The sequence below is a fragment of the Equus asinus genome, chromosome 2 (genome assembly GCF_041296235.1).
Source record: "Equus asinus isolate D_3611 breed Donkey chromosome 2, EquAss-T2T_v2, whole genome shotgun sequence".
In the NCBI taxonomy this organism is placed as follows: Eukaryota; Metazoa; Chordata; class Mammalia; order Perissodactyla; family Equidae; genus Equus; species Equus asinus.
The window spans coordinates 32,005,970-32,029,640 of NC_091791.1; the positions used below are offsets into that span (position 1 = coordinate 32,005,970).

The 23,671-nt window shown below is 48.6% G+C and overlaps 1 protein-coding gene across 1 annotated transcript in view; it reads left to right on the forward strand.

Annotated features, from left to right (window-relative positions):
* Nucleotides 1-11,307: 11,307 nt before the first annotated feature.
* Nucleotides 11,308-23,671, forward strand: part of RRP12 (ribosomal RNA processing 12 homolog) — a 29,540-nt gene continuing 17,176 nt past the window's right edge. Inside the window, exons 1-12 of the mRNA XM_014862703.3 lie at nucleotides 11,308-11,542; nucleotides 12,087-12,316; nucleotides 14,692-14,775; nucleotides 15,876-15,952; nucleotides 16,522-16,627; nucleotides 16,825-16,941; nucleotides 18,087-18,225; nucleotides 18,330-18,457; nucleotides 19,399-19,497; nucleotides 20,145-20,236; nucleotides 22,182-22,293; nucleotides 22,508-22,605. Coding sequence (XP_014718189.3) covers nucleotides 11,404-11,542; nucleotides 12,087-12,316; nucleotides 14,692-14,775; nucleotides 15,876-15,952; nucleotides 16,522-16,627; nucleotides 16,825-16,941; nucleotides 18,087-18,225; nucleotides 18,330-18,457; nucleotides 19,399-19,497; nucleotides 20,145-20,236; nucleotides 22,182-22,293; nucleotides 22,508-22,605 — 1,421 coding nt within the window. The 5' untranslated portion in view covers nucleotides 11,308-11,403. The remainder of the gene's footprint in view (nucleotides 11,543-12,086; nucleotides 12,317-14,691; nucleotides 14,776-15,875; nucleotides 15,953-16,521; nucleotides 16,628-16,824; nucleotides 16,942-18,086; nucleotides 18,226-18,329; nucleotides 18,458-19,398; nucleotides 19,498-20,144; nucleotides 20,237-22,181; nucleotides 22,294-22,507; nucleotides 22,606-23,671) is intronic.

The window sequence follows — 23,671 nt, forward strand, 5'->3', positions numbered from 1 at the left end:
TCCATACAATGGTACATTGTTTGGCAATAAAAAGGAACAAAGTAGTGACACCTGCTGTAACATGGATGAATCTTGAAAACATTGTGCTGAGTGAAAGAAGTCAGTCACAAAAGGTGACATATTGTATGATTTCATTTATATGAAATGTCCAGAATAAGTAAGTCTATGGTGACTGAAAGTAATTAGTGGTTGCCTAGTGCTGGGAGGGCTGGGGCGTGAGACATAAGGCGTATGGGGTTTCTCTGTGAGGAGATGAGATGTTCTAAAATTGACTATGGTGTTGATTGCACATATCTGTGAGTACACTAAAAGCCATTAAATTGTACACTTTAAACGGGTGAAGTGGACGGTATGTGAGTTATGTCTCAGTAAAGCTGTTTTAAAGATTATTTAAAAAAAAAAAAAAAACCACATGAGCCTTGCCCAAGAGCCCTTGCTCAATGGCAGGGAAGTGGGCGTGGGTGGGGGGTTGGGGGATCTAAACCGGCTGCCGTGCTGCACACCAACAGCAGTCTTCTTTCAGTCCCTGTCCTGATGCAGCGCCCAGTCTCCCCAGGTGGCTCCAGGGATGATCCTCAGGGCTGTGGTTGAGCAAGCGCGCTGGTTCCAGCTGAGCCAACGGGGAGACTCAAAGGAGAGGCCTCAGGAGAGGCAGGGATAAAAACTGGCCCCAAACTCTGTCCTGGAACCTTGCATCTCCTTCCCAGACAAGTGACTGGCAGTCTGGGCTCCTAGGTTCCATTTCTGATTTGCTATGTGGCCCCAGGCCAGGGCCTTCCCCTGCTCTGCAACTGATTTCCTTGATCCCTGATCCCTGTCTTGAAAGCTGCAGGATCTCGGAGGAGAGGATAGGCTGAGCCTTATTGCCACAGCCTGGACCAGGCAGGTGTCTCACCACAGGCAGCCTCTAAATCCCTCTGGAGATTTATCCCCTTGAGCAAATATGGTCCATTGTTAAAGTAAAACACCCCTGGGAGGGTGAGTGGTTAGAGCTAGCAACCACTTGAGAAAAAAAGTTCTCATATGCCAAGGAAAGACTGTCCTGTTGCCATGGCAATAAGTAACACCCTCCCTCCACAGTTTTAAACACTTAATTAAGCACTTCTCATCACCATTTAATTAAACAATGACAATTTGCCTCAGTGGCCATGCTTATGTAAGACAGCCAACCAGCAACAGCCACACTGTTCACCAACCCATCCCTAAACTCTCCCTCCTCCAGCGTGCCCATCGCTGCCCTTCACACCTCCCAGCGCCTTATAGGTCAGTTCCCTGCTCTGCTCAGGGACATTGTACCCAACAGGCTTTGCTGCACCTTCCTTAAGTCAGTCATAAATTCAGGTTTTTGTCTCACATATTGACAGGTGGTCTCTTCCTTAGGTACACTCATATTCTGGAATACTGCCTTCCTGGGAGTAATTTATCCTCACTTCTAGGGCTACTGGTAGCCTCTCTGGTATCAAGGGTGAATTAGAAAAAGGTCAACCCTTCTTCTAGACAAGGCCCCAATGAGGACTGGATTTCAGATCCTTCTGCTGGGAAATTGAGCAGTCCATAGTCTGCACAACTGCATATAGCAACCCTGCTTATCGCTCATAACTGATCAGCCAGCGAGTGCTGTGCATTCTAGCTCCTAATTATATTCTCCAATCTTTCTCCTCCACTTTGCCTCTGCTGCCACAGCCTTAGTGTCAAACCTCATTATTTCTTGTCTGGATTGGTACAGTAGTCTCTAACTGGCATCCATGACTCCAGTCTTGCTCACTTCTAGAGCAAACATGTCATGCTCCTACTGGCCCCTGTGCCTTTGCAGCTGCTATTCTCTTGGCCTGGCCTGTACCTGCATCCTCACCTTCCTGGTCAACTCCAGTTCATCCCTTAGGATTCAGCTCCAATGCCACTGCAATGGACTGAGTGTTTTTGCCCCTCCCCCCATCATATGTTGAAATCTTAACTCCCAAGGTGATGGTATCAGGAGGTAGGGGCCTATGAGAGATGATTAGGTCATGAGGATGGAACTCTCATGAATTGAATCAGTGCCCTTATTTATTTTTTTTGAGGAAGCTTGTCCCTGAGCTAACATTGGTGCCAATCTTCCTCTACTTTGTATGTGGGATGCCACCACAGCATGGCTTGATGAGTGGTGTGTAGGTCCCAGCAGAGGATCTGAACCAGAAAATCCTGGGCCACCAAAGTGGAGTGTGTGAACTGAACAACTATGCCACTGGGCCAGCCCCGTGGATCAGTACCCTTATAAAAGAGACCCCACAGAACTCCCTCACCTCTTCTGCTATGCATAGACACAGTAAGAAGTGACTATGAGCCAAGAAGCAGACCCTCACCTGACATTGAATCTGCTGGTGACATGATTTTTGGCTTCCCAGACTGTCATTTATAAGCCACGATGTCTATGGTATTCTGTTATAGCAGCCCGAACAGTCTGAGACAGTCACCTTACCTGACAGTTGTGCCTGACTCTCCTCCTAGACCTGACCACACCCTGCCAGGTTCGGGGCTCCCACAGCTCCTGAGCATACCTGGATGATGGCCCTGATCGTCACCACCAGACTTCTCTGCTGCCACCCCCACCAGCTTGTTAGCACTGCACATGAGAACTAGGCTACTTTCATCTCTTTGTAACCAGGCGGTTGTGAAGAACAGAACTTGGGAGAAAAGTAAGTTATAATTCCAACTCCACCACTTAATGCTGTGGAGAATGTAAGCAACTTTCTTGACTTTTCCCAGCTTTGGTTTCCCCATCTGCAAACCATGGATAATAACAGCACCTACTGCACAGAGTGGTTGTGAGGACTCAGCAGGATCATGTGTGTAAGGTGCTTGGCGTGGTGCCCAGCTCAGTGAGGGCTAATAAATGGTGGTTATTATTGTTACTACCATGAAGAGTCTCTGACACACAGACATTCATTAAATGTTATTTTCCTCTCCTCCTCTCTGCCCCAACACCTGATATACAGGGCAGCAATCTATGTCAGTTGAATAAATGGAGGACCAATACTCCTAAAGTACAAGACTGCTAAGTTCTTTTCCCAGATTGCAACCTTCCAAAACTCCCTATTAAAATCCAGATTCCTTAGCCTGGCCCTCAAGGCCCTTCAGGATCTGCTCCCAATCTATCCTGCCAGTTTCACTTTCAAAAAGTCACCTCCTCCACGGGGCTGGCCCAGTGGCGCAGCAGTTAAGTTCGCACATTCTGCTTTGGGGGCCCAGGCATGGCACCGCTTGGCAAGCCATGCTGTGCTAGGCATCCCACATAGAAAGTAGAGGAAGATGGAGACGGATGTTAGCTCAGGGCCAGTCTTCCTCAACAAAAAGAAGAGGATTGGCAGCAGATGTTAGCTCAGGGCTAATCTTCCTCAAAACAAAAAAATTCACCTCCTCATCAAAGATAGCCTTCTGACAGCCCCCCTATATGAGAGCATCTTCTTGGAGCCCAAAAGTTTCACCTGAACCTCTCTTGCCCCTCTAGCTGAGCTCTGCCTGTGTCATGTATTCATTTGGCAAATAGATCTGTTGCACACCTACTATGTGCTAGACACCATGGTAGGCTCTGATGTCACAAGAGTGGACTAGACATGGTCCTGTCCTCAGGGGGTTCACAGTCAGGGGGCAGGCAGAGAAGCAAAATGCAATTCTACGAATCGAGCATCAGTGAGCATTAAAGTTACTAGGTGCCCTAGAGAGCATTAGATACAACGTCTTCGATTTACAAATGAGACCAGAGGGTTTTGTGCTTATCTTAGCACCATCAACCTCTAGTTTTCTTAAGAGCAGAGCGAGAATCTTTAAGCATCTTTACGTACCTTCATATGCTCCCTTAGCACAGTGCCTAGCACATAATAGGTGGTCAAGAAAGAACTTTTGGGTCTGTAACTGAGTTAAATTGATGAGAACCAGTCCTCCTAACACCTCCCTGAGATCCAGAGGCTGCTCACTGCCCACCCAGTATCAATTCTTCCCTTCTACCTTAGCAATAGGACTTCTATTTTGGGGGAAAGGTTGGGGCTGCAATGTTCCCAACTACAAGACTCCCTGTCTCAGCCTTCTCTGCAGCTAAGTTTGGCCAAATTGCTAAGTTCTGGCCAATCGGATCTAAGTGGAACTGGCTTAAAGGGAGCTGACTTGGCTGTGAGGTGCACCTTTTGGCTCTTCCTCCCTTCCTTCTCACTGAGTCTGGGACTTGGCCTGGATTGTGAATGTGATGGTTGGAGCTTCTGCAGCCCAACTTTGGAGCATGAGGTGATACTGAGGATGGAAGTCACATACCATGAAGGGTGGAGAAGAAAAGGAGAGGGACCCCAGGACCCTGAAGACTCTGCGGAGGCACTATGCCAGCTTGGACTGCCCACCTACCTCCTGATTTCCTGAATGTGAAAGAATTAACCTCACGTGTTTAAGCCACTATAGCGAAGTCTCTCTTACAGTAGCTGAACATGATTCCTTACTGATACAGAGGCCCTGACGAGAATGGGGAGTTTGAAGCAGCAAGCAGGGAAAGGTTTAATTGTGGAGTAAGAATGAATTTGGGGGATCGGGATGCCAGGTGGAGGGGGCCTGCCCTGTGGCCGAGTGGTTAAGTTCACGCTCTGCTTTGGCGGCCCAGAGTTTCACCAGTTCAGATCCTGGGCGCAGACGTGGCATCACTCACCAGGCCATGTTGAGGTGGCATCCCACATGCCACAAATAGAATGACCCACAACTAAAAATATACAACTATGTACTGGGGGGATTTGGGAGAAAAAAGCAAAAAAAAAAAAAATGATGCCAGGTGGAATGGCTATCACGCTGTCTCTGCTCCCCCAGACTCCCTCCTGCCACCTATGGACACCTCTTGTCAGCTGGGAAAAAAGGGTGGCCTCCACCTTGGGGACAGTCCCCTCTTTGAGCAAGAGCACATGTGCCCAGACTCCAGTCCCTCCACACTGAAGGGAAACACACATCCTCTTTAGTGTACCAGGCCATCCGCTTGTCCCTCCAGACTTACTCTAGGAGGCAAGCTCTTCTTCCTGAAAGCTCTTCTTTGGCCAAATGGAATGTTAATGCCCCTGAAGCCAAGGGACTCTCGGCTTTCTGCAGTGGTGATGTGCCAGGCATGGTGCTAAGCATTCTGCATGCATTATCTCATTTTAGCCTCAGAACAGCAGCCCCATTTTCAGATGAGGAAGCTGCGGCTCAAAAAGTTCAGCCGCCTGCCCCCGGTCACACCTAGGATGTAGCTCCAAATGCAGGCTTGCCTAAGTCCCAAGCCCGAGTTTCAACACAGCTTCCGCAGTTAGGGAAACCCTCCGGAGCAGCTGCCACTCCACCGCCTGGGTCAGGATGGGCTGCCCCTGGCGACAAAGCACCTCTCCCTCCCCCAGAACTTGAGTCCTAAGTTAAACACCCAAACCATCCTCTTCCTCTTCGAGGCAGGAGGCTAAGCCTCAACTTCCCTTTCCTCTTGCCCAGTGTCATAACCAATTACAGCCCCACTGACCTAAACATGGCCTTCCTGCTCCCCTTGGGCTCAGCACTTTGAGTTGTTGACACAAATAATCCATAATTAATTTATAAATCAAAATTGGGGTGAGTTTATTACGAGCTAGGTTTGAGGACTATAACCCAGGGACTTCCTTCCGCAAGGAAGGAAGGGCACCAAAGAAGTGGGGTGTACAGCGTGGTTATATACCGTCTTGGAACAAAGAGCATACAGCACATATGACAGGAATATCTCTTTTTCTACTGTCATGAGATGCTTGGCTGGCACAGCAGGGTGGGAGCCAGCAGGTCCGTAGTCACAAAGTGAGCACAGCAGGTTGGTAATTAATCCTTAGTTTCCAGGAAGAGATGCTTATCCTTAAAGAAATGCTGATATGGAAGGAAGTTACATCTCTATCTTTAAGGGCATCATTCTTGTCTTAGGGACATAGTAGATGTTTAAAGCAGATGTGCAATGCATGTTTAACAGGCCACGTCAGGCCCTTTTGGAAAAACCATGTCGGGCCGAATTAGTTTTAAACCAAATGGTTTCCTCATATTCTCCAACATATCTTACTGCTTTTCATTTATTTATCAGGCGGCAGCAGCCCTGTTCCCTCCACACAAGCCTCACAGACGTTTTTAAGAACAGTGGCTGCAGAGGGGGCTCCTGGGCTAAGAGTTGGATGTCCCAGCTTCTGCCCATCCACTGACTGTGTGACCTTGGGAGTGTCACTGAACCTCTTGGAACCATGTTTTCCCATCTGTGAAATGAAGACCTGCTCTGTCCTCCTCACTTAGATAATAGGTGAAAAAGTGTTTTGGAATTTAAGAAGAGTTTTTTGGATAATAATAATTAGCTCACATTTATTGCCTTCTTACTATGTGCCAGGCAGTGTTCTAAGCACTTTATGTGTATTATTTATTTATTTATTTACTTTGTTCTAAGTACTTTACATGTATTGTTTAGTTCTTATACACCCTATGGTTAGACATTCTTTTTCTTTTCTTTTTTTTTTGAGGAAGACTAGCCCTGAGCTAACATCCACCACCAATCCTCCTCTTTTTGCTGAAGAAGGTTGGCCCTGAGCTAACATCTGTGCCATCTTCCTTTATTTTATATGTGAGACGCCTGCCACCACATGGCTTGGTAAGTGGTGCATAGGTCCATGCGCGGCATCCAAGCTGGTGAACCCCAGGCCAATGAAAAAGAGTGTGTGAACTTAACTGCTACGCCACCGGGCCGGCCCTTGGTTATACATTCTTATCTCCATTTTACAGCTGAGGAAAACTCAGGCTCAGAGAGTAAGGTGACTTGCTCAAGGTTAGACAGGAAGTGGTGGTACTTGGATTCTAACCCAGAAGCTCTAACTACCGAACCCATCCTACAAATGTGAGCGGTCCTCATTAGCCATATGTAGTATGGCTAATCATGGAGATGGCTAATTTCTCTGGGTGGAAGATGTTGCTGGAATTCAGGTGCAGGGAAGTTGGTCCTTCATCAAAAAGGAGAACCTCGGGGTGTGGGGAGAGAGTATGCTCAGGCCATCTGGATGCCTCTCGTCCCCTCTCCTGGAACCCCATGCCTTCTGGAAGAGGTTCTGAGCAGATGCCTCAGGATAGAGTGCCAGCAAGTGGCCTGTGGCCTCTCCAATCCCAATTCCAGACTGATGTTTCATCCAAGGGCTGTATCCAGTTATGATGCAGACTCAGTATGGAGGCCAGCAGTTGTCTGCTCCCTGGGAAAAGGATGGGAAGGCTGCCACTACCCTGGACCTCTTATCTCCCCATCTGATTTGCAAAATCCCAGCCTGCTCAGCAGTTATTGCTGCCTCTCTGCACGGTTTTAGCTTTCACTGGTTGTTTGCAGAGCTCCCTCTGGTGTCAAAGGTGCACCACCGCACCCTTCGCAGGGTACCACTAACGATGACATTTTTGGAGTTGTGTGTGTTTTGACAGACACACACACTTTCACATTGAATCCTCAGAGCAGCCCAGTGGGTTCAGTATTATTATCACCACTTTACAGAGTATGAAATGGAGACTCAGAGAATTTAAATCCTTGCTCAGTGTCATGCTATAAAGTAACTTGAGATCCGAACCCAACACTTTCTGTGCCCTCTCTCAGGAACTGTCCCCACGTCTAGACCTGTGGTTGTGAGCACCAGCTTGCTTACAGCAGTTTCCAAACTCGCCTTCCTCTTCCTCCCCAGGCCACCAGTTCCCTTATCTCAGCCTTACTGCCCAGGTCTCAGCCTGTGTCCCTGGAGTGGGGCTCAACCAGAGGGTGGTGGTGTTGGCTCCTGTGGCTGGACGTGCGGGGCCCAGAGTCAGTGCTCAGCTGTCTTCTCTGCAATGACGCTTTCTCACGTTGACAATCTTTATGCTCTTTCTGCTCTGTGTGCAAGGACCACTTTTTATTTTTAGCAAACTAGTGAAGTGTGAAATATACAGAAAACGCACAAATTCTAAGTGCACAGCTCAGTGAATTATCACACAGTGAATACATCCACGTAACCTCCCTTCTGATAAGAACTTAGAATATTACCACACCCTTTGTGCCCTCTCTCAGTTATTAACACCATTGTAACTGCTATCCTGACTTCTAATAATAGAGATAAGTCGTGCCTGGTTTTGAACTCCATCTAAGTGGAATCATGCTTTTTTGTGTTTTCTGGAGTCTTCTTAGATCATACATGCGTTCCATGTAGCAGTAGTTTGCTTGTTCTCATTGCTGTATACAGCCGAATATGGTATTAATCCCATTATATCAATATACCACAATTTATTTATCTGTTCTACTATTGGTAGACATTTGGATCATTTCCAGTATTTTCCACTATTTGGCTATCTACATCCTCACCAACACTTAGAATGGCTAGTCTTTTTATTTATTTATCTTTTATTTATTTATTTTGAGGAAGATTAGCCCTGAGCTAACATCTGCTGCCAATCCTCCTCTTTTTGCTGAGGAAGACTGGCCCTGAGCTAACATCTGTGCCCATCTTCCTCGACTTTATATGTGGGATGCCTGCCACAGCATGGCTTGACAAGTGGTGCGTAGGTCCACACCCAGGATCTGAACCAGCGAACCCTGGGCTGCCGAAGTGGAACGTGGAAACTTAAGTGCTGTGCCACTGGGCCAGCCTGGGCTAGTCTTTTAAATTTTAGCTATTCTGGTGGGTGTGTAGTGGCATTTCCTTGTGGTTTTAATTTGCATTTCCCTGTTGGTTAATGAGATTGAGCATCTTTTCAAATGTTTATTGGTCATTTGGCTATCCACTTCTGTGAAGTGCCTGTTCATGTCTCTTGGCAATTCTTTTTATTGGATTGTCTGCCTTGTTCTTATTGATTTGTAGGGGTTCTTTATATATTCTGATGTACTTTGTTAGTTATATGTATTGGAAATATCTTCTCCCACTCTTTGACTTGCCTCTTAGTGCTCTTTATGGTGTCTTTCCATGAGCAGAATTTCTTACATTTAATGTATTTTAGTTTGTTGATCTTTTCCTCGGTGCTTAGTGCTTTCTGTGTCTCATTGAATAAACCACCAGGCTGTGGGAACTTATGCAAATCACTTCAGTTTTCTGGATTTGGTGAAATGAAGAGTTGGTTCAGATATTCAAATGAAGAGTTGGTTTACAGCTATTTTGAATTTCACAGATTAGTAAACTTGTTTTAAAAAGGAATAAGCCTGACAAAATGTTGCCTATTCTTTATTTTGGCAAATAATAGTCTTTGGAAAAAAAGCCTCTTCCTTTTATTCTTACTATTGCTTTATAAAAGGAAGGGCATTTGAACACCAGCATCACTATATTGTACTTATTTTACTGCAGAACAGTGAAAGAATTGTCACTCACCAGCATGTGACCTGTCACCTAGATGATGGTTCAGGTGTCTGCTTCCAGCACCAACCCCACAGGTTCACGAATTTCATGCCAGCCTTTCCTTTACTCTCCATTCCCAGCTCTTTGGTTCTTGGCACCTCTTAACTCCCTCAGAGATGTATGTTTGGAGCTTTGCATTTCTAACTGGAAAGAAAGACCATCTCAGTTTGCCTAAGAAAAGACTAATTGGTATTTACATTTATGCTTGAGTTTTTATAATTTGTGCTCTCATTTTAGAGCTTTTATTCCCTCCATAACACTCATCTACTCATTTGTTCATTCATTCATTCAGCAATAATTTGTTGAGTACCTACTATGTGCCAGGCACTGTTCTAGGTGCTGCGAATGGAAGTGGCAAAGACAAAATTCCTGTCATCATGGAATTTATATTGTGGAGAGGATGCCAGGAGTCTATGTTCTTCACAGGCACCCCAGAGATCAGCTGCAACTAATATTTTAAAGATCTTTAGGAACTTGTCTATTTAAGAACAAGGGATGTCTTAGTCTGTTCGGGCTGCTAGAACAAAATGCCACAGACTGGGTAGCTTATAAACAACAGAAATTTATTTCTCACAGTTCTGGAGGCTCAGAGTCTGAGACCAGAGTGCCCCCATGATTGGGTGAGGGCCCACTTCCTGGCTCACAGCTGGCACCTTTTCACTGAGTCTTCACATGGTGGCAGGGGCTAGGGAACTCTCCGGACCCTCTTTTATAAAGCACTCATTCCGTTCATGAGGGTTCCACCTTAACGACTTAAGCACCTCCCAAAGGCCCCACCTCCTAATACTATTATCTTAGGGAGTTAGACAGGGATTTTGGTGTCTAAAAAAAAAAAAATTATCATAGGAATTTTGGGGGGATACAAACATTTAGACCCTAGCAAGGAGGAAAATTCAGACCATATAAGTGAAAGAAGCAGGATACAAAAACTTTGTCGACTTCTGGCTCATTTAGAAGATTGACTTATTGAAGTGTCTTATTTAGTGGGAGCTAAGAAATGGAAAATGCATGCTAAAACCTAACCAGGCAAAGCCCACCAGGATCAAGCCTTAGCCTGACAGAATCAGACTTACTGATTTGAAGTGAGGGAGGGAACTCCAGAGCAATCTTGGAATGCTGCTCCGCAAGAGGGGAGGGAAGCATCTTTCGTAAGTTTTGGGTTCTGGCTGAAGGATGCTGGTGAGGCTCACAGGGGAGTGGGAGTTCTGGGTTGGTTGCTGGTTCCCAAGTGGAATTAGAATAGGACTTTAACCAGAGGGCATTCAGTGCTGTCATGAGGCAAGGATGGCCTAGCCATCGAGCATCCCCAGTAATCAATGAAAATAGTTAAACGGGCTTAGAGCATCCCTGGTTGCTGTTTTCTCTTTTCAGGTCAAACATTTTCACACTCTCAGGTCTGGACAGGGTTTTTTTTGTTGTTGTTGTTGTTTTTAAAGATTTTATGTTTTTCCTTTTTCTGCCCAAAGTCCCCCAGTACATCGTTGTATATTCTTTGTTGTGGGTCTTTCTAGTTGTGACATGTGGGACGCTGCCTCAGCGTGGCTTGATGAGCGGTGCCATGTCCGCGCCCAGAATTCGAACCAACGAAACACTGGGCCGCCTGCAGCGGAACACGAGAACTTAACCACTCGGCCACGGGGCCAGCCCTGGGCAGGTTTTGACACTCAAGTAAATTTGTTTCCAGCTTAACTTTTGAAATTAGATTTTCAACAATAATATTGACGTAGGTCTGTTTTTTAACTTGCAAAAGAATTCCCGTTTTATAAGACTCATTCCAGTCGCCAAGAACCACGGCCGTGGCGCACGAGCCCCACAGACTCCCTAGTAACAGAACTCCCTCCCTAGCAACGGATCTCCGAGCCGCTCCGGGATCCCGGGCCTGGAGGGCCCGTAAAACCGGATGGTGCCTGGTTTCCCATAGTAACCGACTCGAATCCGGAAGTGACGCCAGAGGAAGAGGAAGTGAAGCGAGCTACGGGTCCACGTGGGTTCTGCGCCTGTCTCTGCGTCCGGGGACGCCAGTCAGTGAAGCTCAGTCGACATGGGTCGCTCGGGCAAGTTGCCGTCTGGTGTCTCGGCTAAGTTGAAGCGCTGGAAGAAAGGCCATAGCAGTGACAGCAACCCCGCCGTCTGCCGCCACCGCCAGGCCGCCCGCAGCCGCTTCTTCAGCCGGCCCTCAGGTAGCGGAGGGGAGACCTGGCCGCAGCCGGCGGCGTGGTTCTGGGCAAGCCTGGGTCTGGAAGACTCTGGGACTCTGGAGGCCCCGGGGCTCAGGCATTGGACCTTCCATGTCTTGGAATGTCGAATCTGGAGCCTGCGGTAAAGGCCCACCCTCCCCGTTTAACAGATGCAGAGCCTGAGTCCACAGTGGGGAAGTGACTTGTCTAAGGTACCACGAGTATCAGTGTTAACGTTGGGTGGCTCTTTACAAAAAGCGCTTTCATCTTCATTTATTTCCCAAGCCTCCTGAGTATAGGCCCCAGCCCACTCCCACCGGCGCTTGCTGCCATCGGGACAGGAAAGCAGCAGCTTTTACCTGGAGGGTCCCGTGTCTGGGTTAAGGTCTGGGTGTTCTGTGGACTGATGAGGCGGGCCGCGACCGGAGTGCAGCCTCTCGGGTTGTGGGCTTGGACTCTTCTGGTTTGTTTTGTGGGGTGGTTCTTGTTCTCCTGGTCATAAGGCGGGTAGAAGTGAGGGGCCTTACCTTGTGCCTCCGGTTTTCAGGAAAGAGCGATCTGACAGTTGATGCGGTGAGGTTGCATAATGAGCTGCAGTCAGGGTCCCTGCGCCTGGGCAAAAGCGAAGCCCCTGAGACGGCTATGGAAGAAGAGGGGGCGCCGGCTCTCACCGAGAAGTCCTCGGGCACCTTCCTGAGCGGTCTCTCCGACTGCACAAACGTCACCTTCAGCAAAGTGCAGCGCTTCTGGGAGTCCAACTCGGCTGCCCACAAGGAGGTAGGGGGAGGGTCAGGAGGGCCGCGGGATAGTGAGGAGGGGCCCGACTCCCGATTTTGATTTTCTTCTAGCGCCGGCTGACTGCTGTCCAGTGACAGCAGCTGGTATTTCTGGAGGATGTGTCATCCCTCCAACCCTTCGTGTCCCCTACTTATTACCTCTCGCAGAGCAGATTCCATTTTGTGCTTTTTCTAACAACATCTCCTCTGTGCAAGGCTGAAGTCCTTCAGGGTAGAAATATTTTCCAAACATTTCTCTCTTCTACTGTACCAACACAAGACTTTTTACATAAAATATTTTCAAGAAACATTTGTTGGGTAAATTAATGCTGAATAACAGTGGTTGGAAAATGTCTTATCTAACGAGAACTAAATTTTATTTACTTTTTTTAGTTAATATTTTTTTATTGAGATCATACTGGCTTATAACATTGTGTAAATTTCAGTTGTATGTTATTAAATTTCACTTTCTGTGTAGCTGCATCATGTTCACTACCAATACTCTAGTTTTTATCCATCACCATATATGTGCCGCTTTATCCTTTTTGCCCTCCCTCAAACCCCTCCTCCTCTGGTAACCACTAATGTGTTCTCCTTATCTATGTGTTTGTTTATCTTTATGAGTGAAATCATATAGTATTTCTTTCTCTGTCTCGCTTATTTCACTTCGCATAATACCCTTAAGGTCCATCCATGTTGTCACACGAGGCATGATTTTGTCTTTTTTTATAGCTGAGTAGTATTCTGTATACATACCACATCTTTATTCATTCAGCCATTGATGGGCACTTGGGTTGCTTCCAAGTTAATAGTTTTAAATTGTATATATTTCCTTTTTTTCGTTGTTTATGTGAAAGATGTCAAAATTATAAATGGTACCAAAGTGACGTGAGTAGAATAAAATGTGAAAGTTGTTCTCCCAACTTAATGCCTTCATGGTAGCTACTGATAATGGATCATTGTGTAACTACCTAGACCAGCTGTGTCCAACAGAAATGCAATGCGAGCCGCATATGTAATTTACAGTTTTCTAGTAAGCACGTTAAAAAAAAGTAAAAAAGAAGCAGGTGAGATTTATCTTAATAGTGTATTTCTTTAACCCAATGTATCCAGAACATATTGACGGCCCTAGTGGTCTAGTGGTTAAGATTTGGAGCTCTCACCACCTTGGCCCGGGTCAGGGAACCACGCCACTGTCTATGGGTTGTCATACTGTGCTGGCTGCCTGTTGCTGTGGTGCTGAAAGCTATGCCACTGGTATTTCAAGTACCAGCAGGGTCATCCATAGTGGACAGGTTTCAGTGAGCTTCCAGACTAAGACAGACTAGGAAGAAGGACCTGCCCACCCACTTTGAAAAAATTGGCCATAAAAGGCACTTTTATGATATAGCACTGGAAGAGGCATTTTCTGGTATAGTGCTGGAAGGTAAGAGGATGGCGCAAAGAGACTGGCAGAGTTCTGCTGTGCTGTGCGCAGGGTCGCTGGGAGTCAGAATCAACTCGACAGCACTAACAGCAACAACAAATACAAAATATTATCATTTCAACATATAATCAACAAAAAATTTGGGGATGTTTTACATTATTTTTATCATACAAAGTCTTTAAAACCTAATGTGTATTTTACCCTTACATCTCCATTTTGTTGCTGAATCTTCATTGGAAATACTTGATCTGTGTTTAGAGTTCATAAAACTTATAATTGCACAAGTAGATTCATATACCCAAGTTGTTCTGAATCTGTTTTCCAATAACTGGATCAAGTATTTGTTTTTAAATTAAATTAAGTAAAATTTAACAAAGTTTCAGGTCCTCAGCCACACGAGTCACATTTCAAGTGCTCAGTAGCCTCTTGTCAACATTACTGGTCTAGACTTTTTTGTATATTTTTTATCCAAATTTTGTTTAGGTTTACTGAAATGTGATTATATTTTATAGACACTGTTCTGTAACTTTTTTTCCCTACTGAACGGTATTTCTAAGTTAATATGTAGTTCCTCATTCTTTTCAATAGTTCATAGGATTTGCATCTATCATTATTTCTTATATGATAATAGTACATTATTGGTCCCCTGCTGATGGCTGCTTGGTCCCAGTTTGTTGCTGCAGTGAACGCACTTGTACAGAAATGCTGCACATGTGTGCAGGCATGTCTGTAAGAGGTTAGAGTCCTAGAGGTGGGCTTTTGGTAGACGTGTTCTGCTCTTCCTGTTTGCTAGGCCCTGTGGTGTGTACCCCTGGTTCCAAATGCTGCTTGTCTTGTCTATCTCTGGGCTTTGTCGGGAGAGTAATTTGCAAAGGAACAAGGAAAAGAGGCTACCCTGGGTGGGGTTAGATCTGGAAGAGATGTCATGGGTGCCTCTCCCTCACGTGCAGATCTGTGCTGTTCTGGCCGCTGTCACCGAGGTGATCCGCTCCCAGGGAGGGAAGGAGACGGAGACTGAGTACTTTGCTGCGCTGGTGAGTGGGTGTGGCTTGGCAGTGGGTGTTCAGAGCAGCAGCTTATTCAGGCCGTACAGAGCAGGTGGGCGCCCCTGGCCTGTGGGGATAGAGAAGGACAACGCTGAACAGGTGAGAGTGCTCCAGTCATTCTCAGGTGACTTGGTAAGGCTGGTGGCATTTGCTACATTATTCTCGGAAAATAAAAATCCACTACTCTGTCTTTTTTCCCCTCGGTCTGTGAAGCAGAGTTAGGCCCAGGGGATCCTCTGGAAAAGTGGTTTTCAAAGTGTGGTGTGGTGTGGGTGGGGGTCCCCAAGCCCATTTTGGGGGTTGACTAGATTGAAATTCTTTCCATAATAATAGTAGAACATCACTTACCTTTTCACGCTCACTTTCTCTTGAGTGTACCATGGTGTTTTCCAGAAGTTGTGTGATGTCTGATGACATTATTTTGACAGCTAATGGAATGATGCTTGTGTATTCTTGTGTTTTAAAAATTTCTCCATTTTAATTTTTAATGTGGTGAATATCAATAGTTATAAGCTACGTAAACAAAACCCCTTTGGGGAATTTCAGTAATTTCTAAGGGTGTAAAAGTTTGAGAACCACTACTCTACAACAGAGTTTGGCGAACTATGACCCACAAGTATAGTCTGACCCATGGTCTGTTTTTCTACAGCCTGAGAGCTAAGAATGGTTTTTATCTTTTTAAAGGATTGTCAAAACACACACAAAGAACAGGCAACAGAGACCATATGTGGCCTGCAAAGCCTAAAATATTCGTTATCTGGCACTTTTCAGAAAAAACTTTCTAACCTCAGCTCCAGAATAATAAATAGATGGTAATATGTGGTTTTTTATCATGTGCCAGGCAGTACTCTAAGTGTTTCATGTATATTAATTCATGACGTCTATTATCCCTATTTTACAAATGAGGAAACTGAGTCACAGAAAGGTTAAGTTGCTAGCCCAAAGTCACACACTGGCAGAGCTGGGATTTGGACCTCTGCCACCAGGGTTCTTGGTCATAACTGTTTTGCTGGGCACGTGGTGCCCCGAGCTCTCCATTTGCCCAGCATGACACATTTCCTGTTTTCGCCCCATGATCCGGCCCTCAGATGACAACGATGGAAGCGGTGGAGTCCCCGGAGTCTCTGGCTGCTGTCGCTTACCTGCTGAACCTCGTCCTGAAGCGGTGAGTCCTCGCTCCTGCCTGAACCCCAGGTCTCGTTGTAGAGGGGAAAAGGGACTGTGGACGGACCTTAGGAACAGGATTAGGAAATTGTTAAAAAGAACAAAAAGATAACTTGAGTGTCAGGTGGCATTCTACAACCTCAGGCTCTGGGGGTGGTTCGGGGTGTTGTACGGCAGTGTGAATGCTGGTGTCTGGGAAGGGGCAGTCCCCTGGTGCAGTGAGGGGGTCAGAAGGGATGGGGTGAGATGTTGGCTCCAGGATACCTGGAGACCTGCAGCCACGGGGGAGGTGGCGAGAGGATTGAAGCGCGTTTATTAGGGCCCATCTTCTGGGTAGTACAGAGAATGGGTAGCAGAAAAGGTGAGGGAGGTAGGAGCTCAGGTGCCTTGGAGAACGTACTGAATGGGGTATCAGGAAGGGTGCGCTCCTGTCCTGACTGTCGCTCACTTGCCGGCTCACTGGGCCAGTGCTGCATCCCTCTGTCCAGCTTCCACCAGACCGGGGCTGGGGCTGCCCCACCTGCTCTCAGAGGCCTCTCTGGGGTTCTGACCTCCATTCTTTCCCCACAGTGTGCCCAGCCCTGTGCTCATTAAGAAGTTCTCCGACACCTCCAAAGCCTTCATGGATATCATGTCAGCCCAGGCCAGCAGTGGCTCCACCTCTGCCCTCCGATGGGTTAGTGTTTGGGTCTCAGTTTCCCCTCTGCTGTCTTCAGAACCCATCTAATTTGGCTAAATCTTGGGTGCTCCCTGGGAGGGGTGTAGGCACTCTGTGGACCCTCACATGGATCTCTTTGGGTTTTCTGGAGCTGAGCTCTTTTCCCGCCTCGCTGAAGCGGGTAGAGCTGAGAGACTCTGACTTTCCTCTTCCAGGTCCTCTCCTGCCTGGCCACCCTTCTGCGGAAGCAGAACCTGGAGGCCTGGAGCTACCCTGTGACCCTGCAGGTGTACCATGGGCTGCTGAGCTTCACTGTGCACGCCAAGCCCAAGGTGAGGCTGCTCGGTCCCTGGAATAGGGGAGGGGGCCAGCCCACTCCAGTAAGGGGCTGGAGCTGGCGCTGGCCTGTCTGGGTGGGATGGGGGAGGTTGCCCAGAGTCCTAGGCTCTTGCCCAAAGGTTCTCCTTCCTGCTTCTGGGGCCCCATTGGCTTAGCTCCAGAAGGCGAGGGGCGCTCCTCCTCCTGCAGGAGGGATGTTCCCTGTCAGCCCCTTCTTTGTCTCTGCTGCCTCCCTGGTCAGTGACATGTTTAGTTGCAGTGGTAGGGGGTGGGGGGTGCTTTGGAGTCACACAGACCTGAGCTGGATTCTACATTCACCACTTGTGCTGTGACCTTGGGCAAGTTACTTCATCTCTCTGAGCCTCAGTTTCCTAGCTGTGAAATAGGGATAATAATACAACCTTGCTGCAAGGTTGTGGCGGGACTGCAAGGCTGCCCCCAGGCCTGGGGCAGTTCCTGGCTTACCGCAGGTGCTCAGCACACGGTGGTGGCCATGCTGCTGCCTCCTGAAGTTCAGGGCGGGGAGCATGTGGTAGTCACGGTCATAGTAATCACTCCCGTGCTGAGCGCTCGCCTCCTCGTGGGCGCATGCCTCTTTCCCCGTGTATTCATGTGGTCTTTCCCTCCTTTTCTTCACGGCTCTGCTGAAATGTCACTTCACCGGAGTGACACTTTCCTGACCACTGTATGAAAGGTAACAACTCTGCTTTATGGTCTACAAAGCCCTTTTGCCTTTTGGTGTGCATTTGTTTGTCTTCTGCCTCCCAAGTAAATATGAGTCGTTTGCTCTGTTCATGGCCACACTGCCATCGCCGAGAACAGTGCCTGGCTTGGACACACAGTATTGCTCCACGGTTGAGCGAAGGAATAAGTCCCTGTTGTACAGATGAGGACACTGAAGCTCAGAGATTTAGTGGCTTGGCTTGCTCAGGGCTGTTTGGTGAGTTAGTGGGAGAGCAGGGATCGGAACTCAGCTTCGTCTCACTCCACAGCTCAGGAGTCTATACCCGCGCAGCCCGAGGCATAGCATCGGCTGTGTAGCAGGTGTACGATCAGCCTTGTTGGTTGGTGGTTGTGCCAGCCACCCAAGCCGCTGGTTGAATGCTGACCTGGCCCTGCCCCCTTGCCTCGCCCTCAGATCCGGAAGGCTGCGCAACACGGAGTGTGCTCGGTCCTCAAGGGCAGTGAGTTCATGTTTGGTGAAAAGGCCCCTGCCCATCATCCTGCTGCCGTTTCCACCGCCAAGTTCTGTGTCCAGGAGATTGAGAAGTCTGGAGGTGGGGAGCCAGGTCGAGGGCAGGGGGGTCGGGGCGGGAGCTCGCAGGGGAGGACAGCATCTGCTGCAGAGAGTGGGCTGGAATCTCAGCTCCTTGTCTGCCAGGCTCCAAGGAGGCCACCACCACCCTGCACATGCTGACACTGATGAAAGACCTGCTGCCCTGCTTCCCGGAAGGCCTGGTGAAGAGCTGCAGTGAGACCCTCCTGAGGGTCATGACCTTGAGCCATGTGGTGAGCTGGGGCTGAGAGCCGGCAGGCGAGGGCACGCTCAAGGTGGTGGGGGCACACTCAGGGTGGCGGGGGGTGGGGGGTAGTCAGACCCCAGGCCCACAGTGCTGGTGCTCGGGGAACTCACTGGTCAGGCCAGAAGCCGGGCCTCATGTCTCCCTGTCCTGACTCTGCTCCTTGCTACAACCAAGGTCGCCGCCTCCTCCCAGGTGTCAGGTAGGTGGGGCTGTCTGCAGGGTCCTGGTCCAGTTGGGAGCTGGCTCAGAGACCAGGGTAGGGCGAGGGTGGACCCACAGCAGGGCTGGTCAGGTGTCCGTCCTCTCCTACCTCGAGTTCCTCTCCAGCCACAGTCACTGTTATTTCTTCTTTTTTTTTGTTTACTCACTAACAAATCCGAATGATAGCTTAAAGATACATAAAAATGAACCCGTGTTTCTCTCATCCTAGCACAATTTTGTTAATCTTTATACATTCTCCTGTAGTGTTTGTTCATGTATGTATTTTATTTTATTTTTTTTTTTCATGTATGTATTTTAAAGTATTTATTATATAAATGACATAATCATTGTTTAAAAGGAAAGAACCATTCAGAACAACTTGTGTGTGTCCTTTCAGACATTTTCTCTTTGGATAAACAAACACACTTAAAAACATTTGAAAATACAGCTATAACTCTTGTATACAAACCATTTATAGCCTGCCTTTTTAACCTGTTACGTTAAAAACATTTTGTTCATGTTTCTCCATTGTCTTTGTTTATGTCATTTAAAAGTTTTTCAGTGGCTGCCAAGACTTACTAAAGCGACAGTCCAGGTGTAGGGGGCTTGACTGGGGTTCAGAGGGCTGGGTCTTGCCCCCAGCCTACTGTGGGGAGTGGGAGGTTGAGGAGCCCGGGACAGCTGTGGGCTTTGCAGTTCCCCACTAAGCCTGCATGTCCTCTCCAGCTGGTGACAGCCTGTGCCATGCAGGCCTTTCACAGCCTCTTCCATGCCAAGCCCAGCCTGGGTACCCTGCCAGCAGAGCTCAATGCCCAGATCATCACGGTGAGGCCTGGTGGGAGGGGGAGTGGCATGGCTGTGCTGGGGATAAGGGGTGGTGAGGGGCCCTGTTACTTGTCTGCAGAGTGAGGTTGGCGGGGCTGGGCTGCCCCACTGCAGGAGGCCAGTAGACAGGGAGCCAGGACACCAGCCCCCAAAGCTACATCAATGTCCGCGGGAGCTGGGGGCCCTGCTTCTTGATCTAGTGAGTTAATAAGCTATTTCAGCGTGGTGGTCTCATGGTATTAACAGATACCTTGAGCAGGGACCCTCAACCTTAGGAATCCGTGGATGGATTTGGGGAAGGAGGCAGAAACCCCCCAAATTGTTTGCAAAACGTATGTGTGTGCTCACATGCATTTTTCCAGAGAAGGGTTCTGTGGCTTTTGTCAGGTTCACAAAGGGTTGTGTGACCCAAGTTATATTCAACTGCTCCTGGGGCTTTTCTGCCACAGAAGCAGAACTGGAAGGGCTTCATGGAGCAGGGAAAGGCAGGAGCTAGGAAGGCCAAAGGGGCTGTGCATTCTGGGGCCACACGCACAGGCCTGTCACTGGGACATGCTGATGCCTATGGATGAGAAGGGGTCATTGTCATTGGGCTGCTGCTGAATGCACTTGCTCAGACACCTGCTTATTCCCTGTTGCCCCTCTAGGCCTTGTATGACTACGTTCCCAGCGAAAATGACTTACAGCCCCTGCTGGCCTGGCTTAAGGTCATGGAGAAAGCCCACGTCAACCTAGTCAGGTATGGTTAAGTGGAGGGACGTCCCAGGGCCTCTAGCCAGGCTCTCTGCCCTGCGGTACAGGTGGGAGGGCCGTGAGCTGGAAGCTGCAGAGGGGTTCAGCTCCTTGGGGCTGGTGGCGTTTCCTGTGGAGTGTGCTGTAGACCAGCTCCTGTTGTCAGGAGGCACAGGGCAGGACAGCACAGCCTGCGTTAGCCAGGGCTGACGCCTTCCTGCAGAGCAGCAAGGCTGAGCTAAGAGCACTGCCCTCAGGGTGGGGCCTGAGTTCCATCCTGGTCTTGTCACCCTCTGGCTGTCATCCCGTGTGGTTGGTTTCCTTCTCAGAGGATCTCATTCACTTTCTGTGGCTCCACCTGACTCCTTACCTGGGTTAAAGTCCCTTCCTCTGGGATTCATAGTCTGCAAACCCCGTTTCTACCTTGTGTCTTTCATGTTACTCACAGTTGAGCTTGGCCATTTAATAGTAGCCCTTTGATAATTTTACTTGCCCGCATAAGGCTGAGAAGAAAACACGTCTGTCAATTGATGACTTGCATTTTGCCTGGAGCCAGGGTCTCTAAGGGCCCTGAGGCTCCACTGTGCTGTGTCTGTCCTCCTCCTCCGCTGAAGGGTTCCTGGTGGCCTGCTCTCCTCTAGGCAGCATGCTGGGCCTTTGCGTTGTTCTGTCTCAGTGATCAGCTACCCCCTGGGTAAGGTCTTAGCTCATTTCATAAACCAGAAACCAAAGCACCCCGAGTTAGCTTGTCACGCAGCTGCTAAGGAGCAGAGCCAGGTCTCCAGCCCATGCCCTTTTCCCTGCACCAAACCGCTTTCCACCTGGAGGTGCCAGAAAATGGCGAAATAGCCTTGTTCTCTGCTTCTCAGGATTTGTCCTACAGGAGGACTCCCACAGTCATGCCAGGGTGTGTGTCCCAGGATGTTTCTTAGAGACTAAAAAACCTAGAAACAACCTAAATGTGCCCTAGGAGGGGACTGGTTAAATGCAAACAGTGAAATACTATGCAGCCGTTAGAAGTAATTGAAGTGGATGTGTGCATGCTGATGTGGAAAGACCTCCGAGAGACGCTAAGCAAAAGCAGGTGCAGAACAGCCTGGATGGTGCGATTCTCTGTACTTTAGAGCCAAACCACCAGGGTGTGAATCCTAACCACCCCTCAACCCCCACTCACTAGCTGGGTGGCCTTGGGCAAGTTACTTGACTTTTCTGTGCCTTATAGTTTCCTCATCTATAAGATGGGAATTGTAATAGGACTTAATTTTGGTTGTTGCAAGGCTCTTTTTTTGTTTTCTGTTTGTTTTTTTTGGCAAGGTTTACATTAGTTAATGTGTGTTGTTATATCAGTACTTGGCATGTGATAAGTGTTCCATAAATGTTAGCAATTGTTATTGTTTTATACATTTATGTATGGATAAAAACTTCTTGAAGAATATTTGAGGGGTCAGCCCTGTGGCTAAGTGGTTAAGTTTGTGCACTCCGCTTCGGTGGCCCAGGATTTCACCAGTTCAAATCCTGGGCACAGACATGGCACCGCTCATCAGGCTATGCTGAGGCGGCGTCCTACATGCCACAGCTAGAAGGACCCACAACTAAAAAATACACAACTATGTACCAGGGGGCTTCTGGAGAAAAAGGAAAAGAACAAACCAAACCAAAACAAAAGAATATTTGAGAAACTTAACCTTGATTTTCCTCTGAGAAGTAGATCAGAGGGTCAGTCTGGGAGGAGGGAGTAAGGAGTAAGGAAGGCACGCTCTTCATTTTATACCCTGAAGACCTCTTTGAATTTTTTACTGTATGTACCAATTACATGAAACCAGAACTTTGTAAAATTGCCCGCCAGAAGGGCCCTGTAGAGCCCCACAGATCAGTGACTGTCATCAGACCTGGGCCATCTGGGTCCCTGAGGCCTGGGGCCAGACCCCACAGGAGCCTTTTTGTCTTGACAGGCTGCAGCGAGACCTGGGGCTGGGCCACCTCCCTCGTTTTTTTGGCACTGCGATGACCTGCCTCCTGTCCCCCCACTCACAGGTGGTGACAGCTGCCACCCAGAGCCTCCAGGTACCACAGTCCCCTCCTCCCCAGCTTTAGCAGGGAAAGCAGAGAGCACTGGAGCTTCTGCCTGTGCCCTGGCCATCCTGGCGCTCCCCCCAGACCTCCAGCTGCATGCTGCGGAGGAGGTGCTGGGGGCCGGGATAGGCTTCCTGTCACTTGGAGGGCCGCGTGGCACTGGGGGGCTGCCTTGGGCCCAGACAGCCATGGCCTCTTTTTGCAGGAGATCCTGAAGGAATGTGTTGCTCCCCACATTGCTGACATCGGCTCTGTGACCTCCTCGGCCTCAGGCCCTGCCCAGTATGTCGCCAAGATGTTCAGGTAAGAACATAGCATCTGCGTTAGGAGGGAATAAGGTGTACCTTGTAGAAAGTTCCTTCTAAGACAGGTGCTCCACTTGTCACTTACTGTGGGCCCTGTGCACGGTGCCAGACCAGCTGCTGTGGATGAGCGCTGGCCACGTTCCAGGTGCCATAGTGTAGTGCTCTTGAGTGCGGACTCTGCAGCCAGTTACCTGAGGCAAGTTCCTCCACCTCTCAATGGCTCAGGGTCCTCGTCAGTCAGGGGTGACTAATGCAGGTAAGGGTTAAATGAGGTAATAGTGAAAGTTCTCAGAGCAGTACTTGGCGTGTAGTTAAGCACTGAATAAATAGAAATTACAGTAGTCTTTGTGGTTCTGAGAGATAGGTACTGACCCCATTTTACAGATGGGGAAGCTGAGGTCACCTAACTAATAAGTGACAGCCTGACTGCAGAGTCCACTCTGATTCATGTGCTGAGCTGCCCTGCACACCTCCAAGAGGAGCCACTCAGATACATGGCCGCCGACCACCCTCCCCAGCCAGCAGTGGGGAGCCTCAGGGTGCACTGGAGTTGTCCCAGGAGAGGGGCTGGGATCCTTGGTGTCCCCTCTGGGTCTCTCTGCTCAGCTCCTAGGTGTGGTGCTTGGGGTACTGTTCGTCATGAAGAAATAAGCTTGTTTCTTGTGGATCCATCTGGGATGAAGTTTCAGGAAAATTCAGGAACAGAGCTGCCCCCACCCCTAGCTCACCACTGTCCCCCACAGGCAAATAGACCCCTGTTGATCATTCTGGCCTGAAATCTCCAGGGGACTAGGCCTTGAGAGATGGGGCTGCCCAGGGTGTGCACAGGCCAGAGGGGGCTAGCAGCTAGGGAGGCCCCTCCCTGCTGCAGCTTCCCCTTCTGCCCAGACCACCTGCCCAACCCCATCCTCCCACCTTGGGTCAGACTGAGAAAGCATGGGACACTGACAAAGAACGGGCTTTGGAGGCCCATTTTGGCCACTAGCAGAGTGACTCTGGCAGGTTATTTAATATCTCTGAGCCTCAGTTTCCCCCTTTGAAGATGGAGCAAATAATCTACCTCA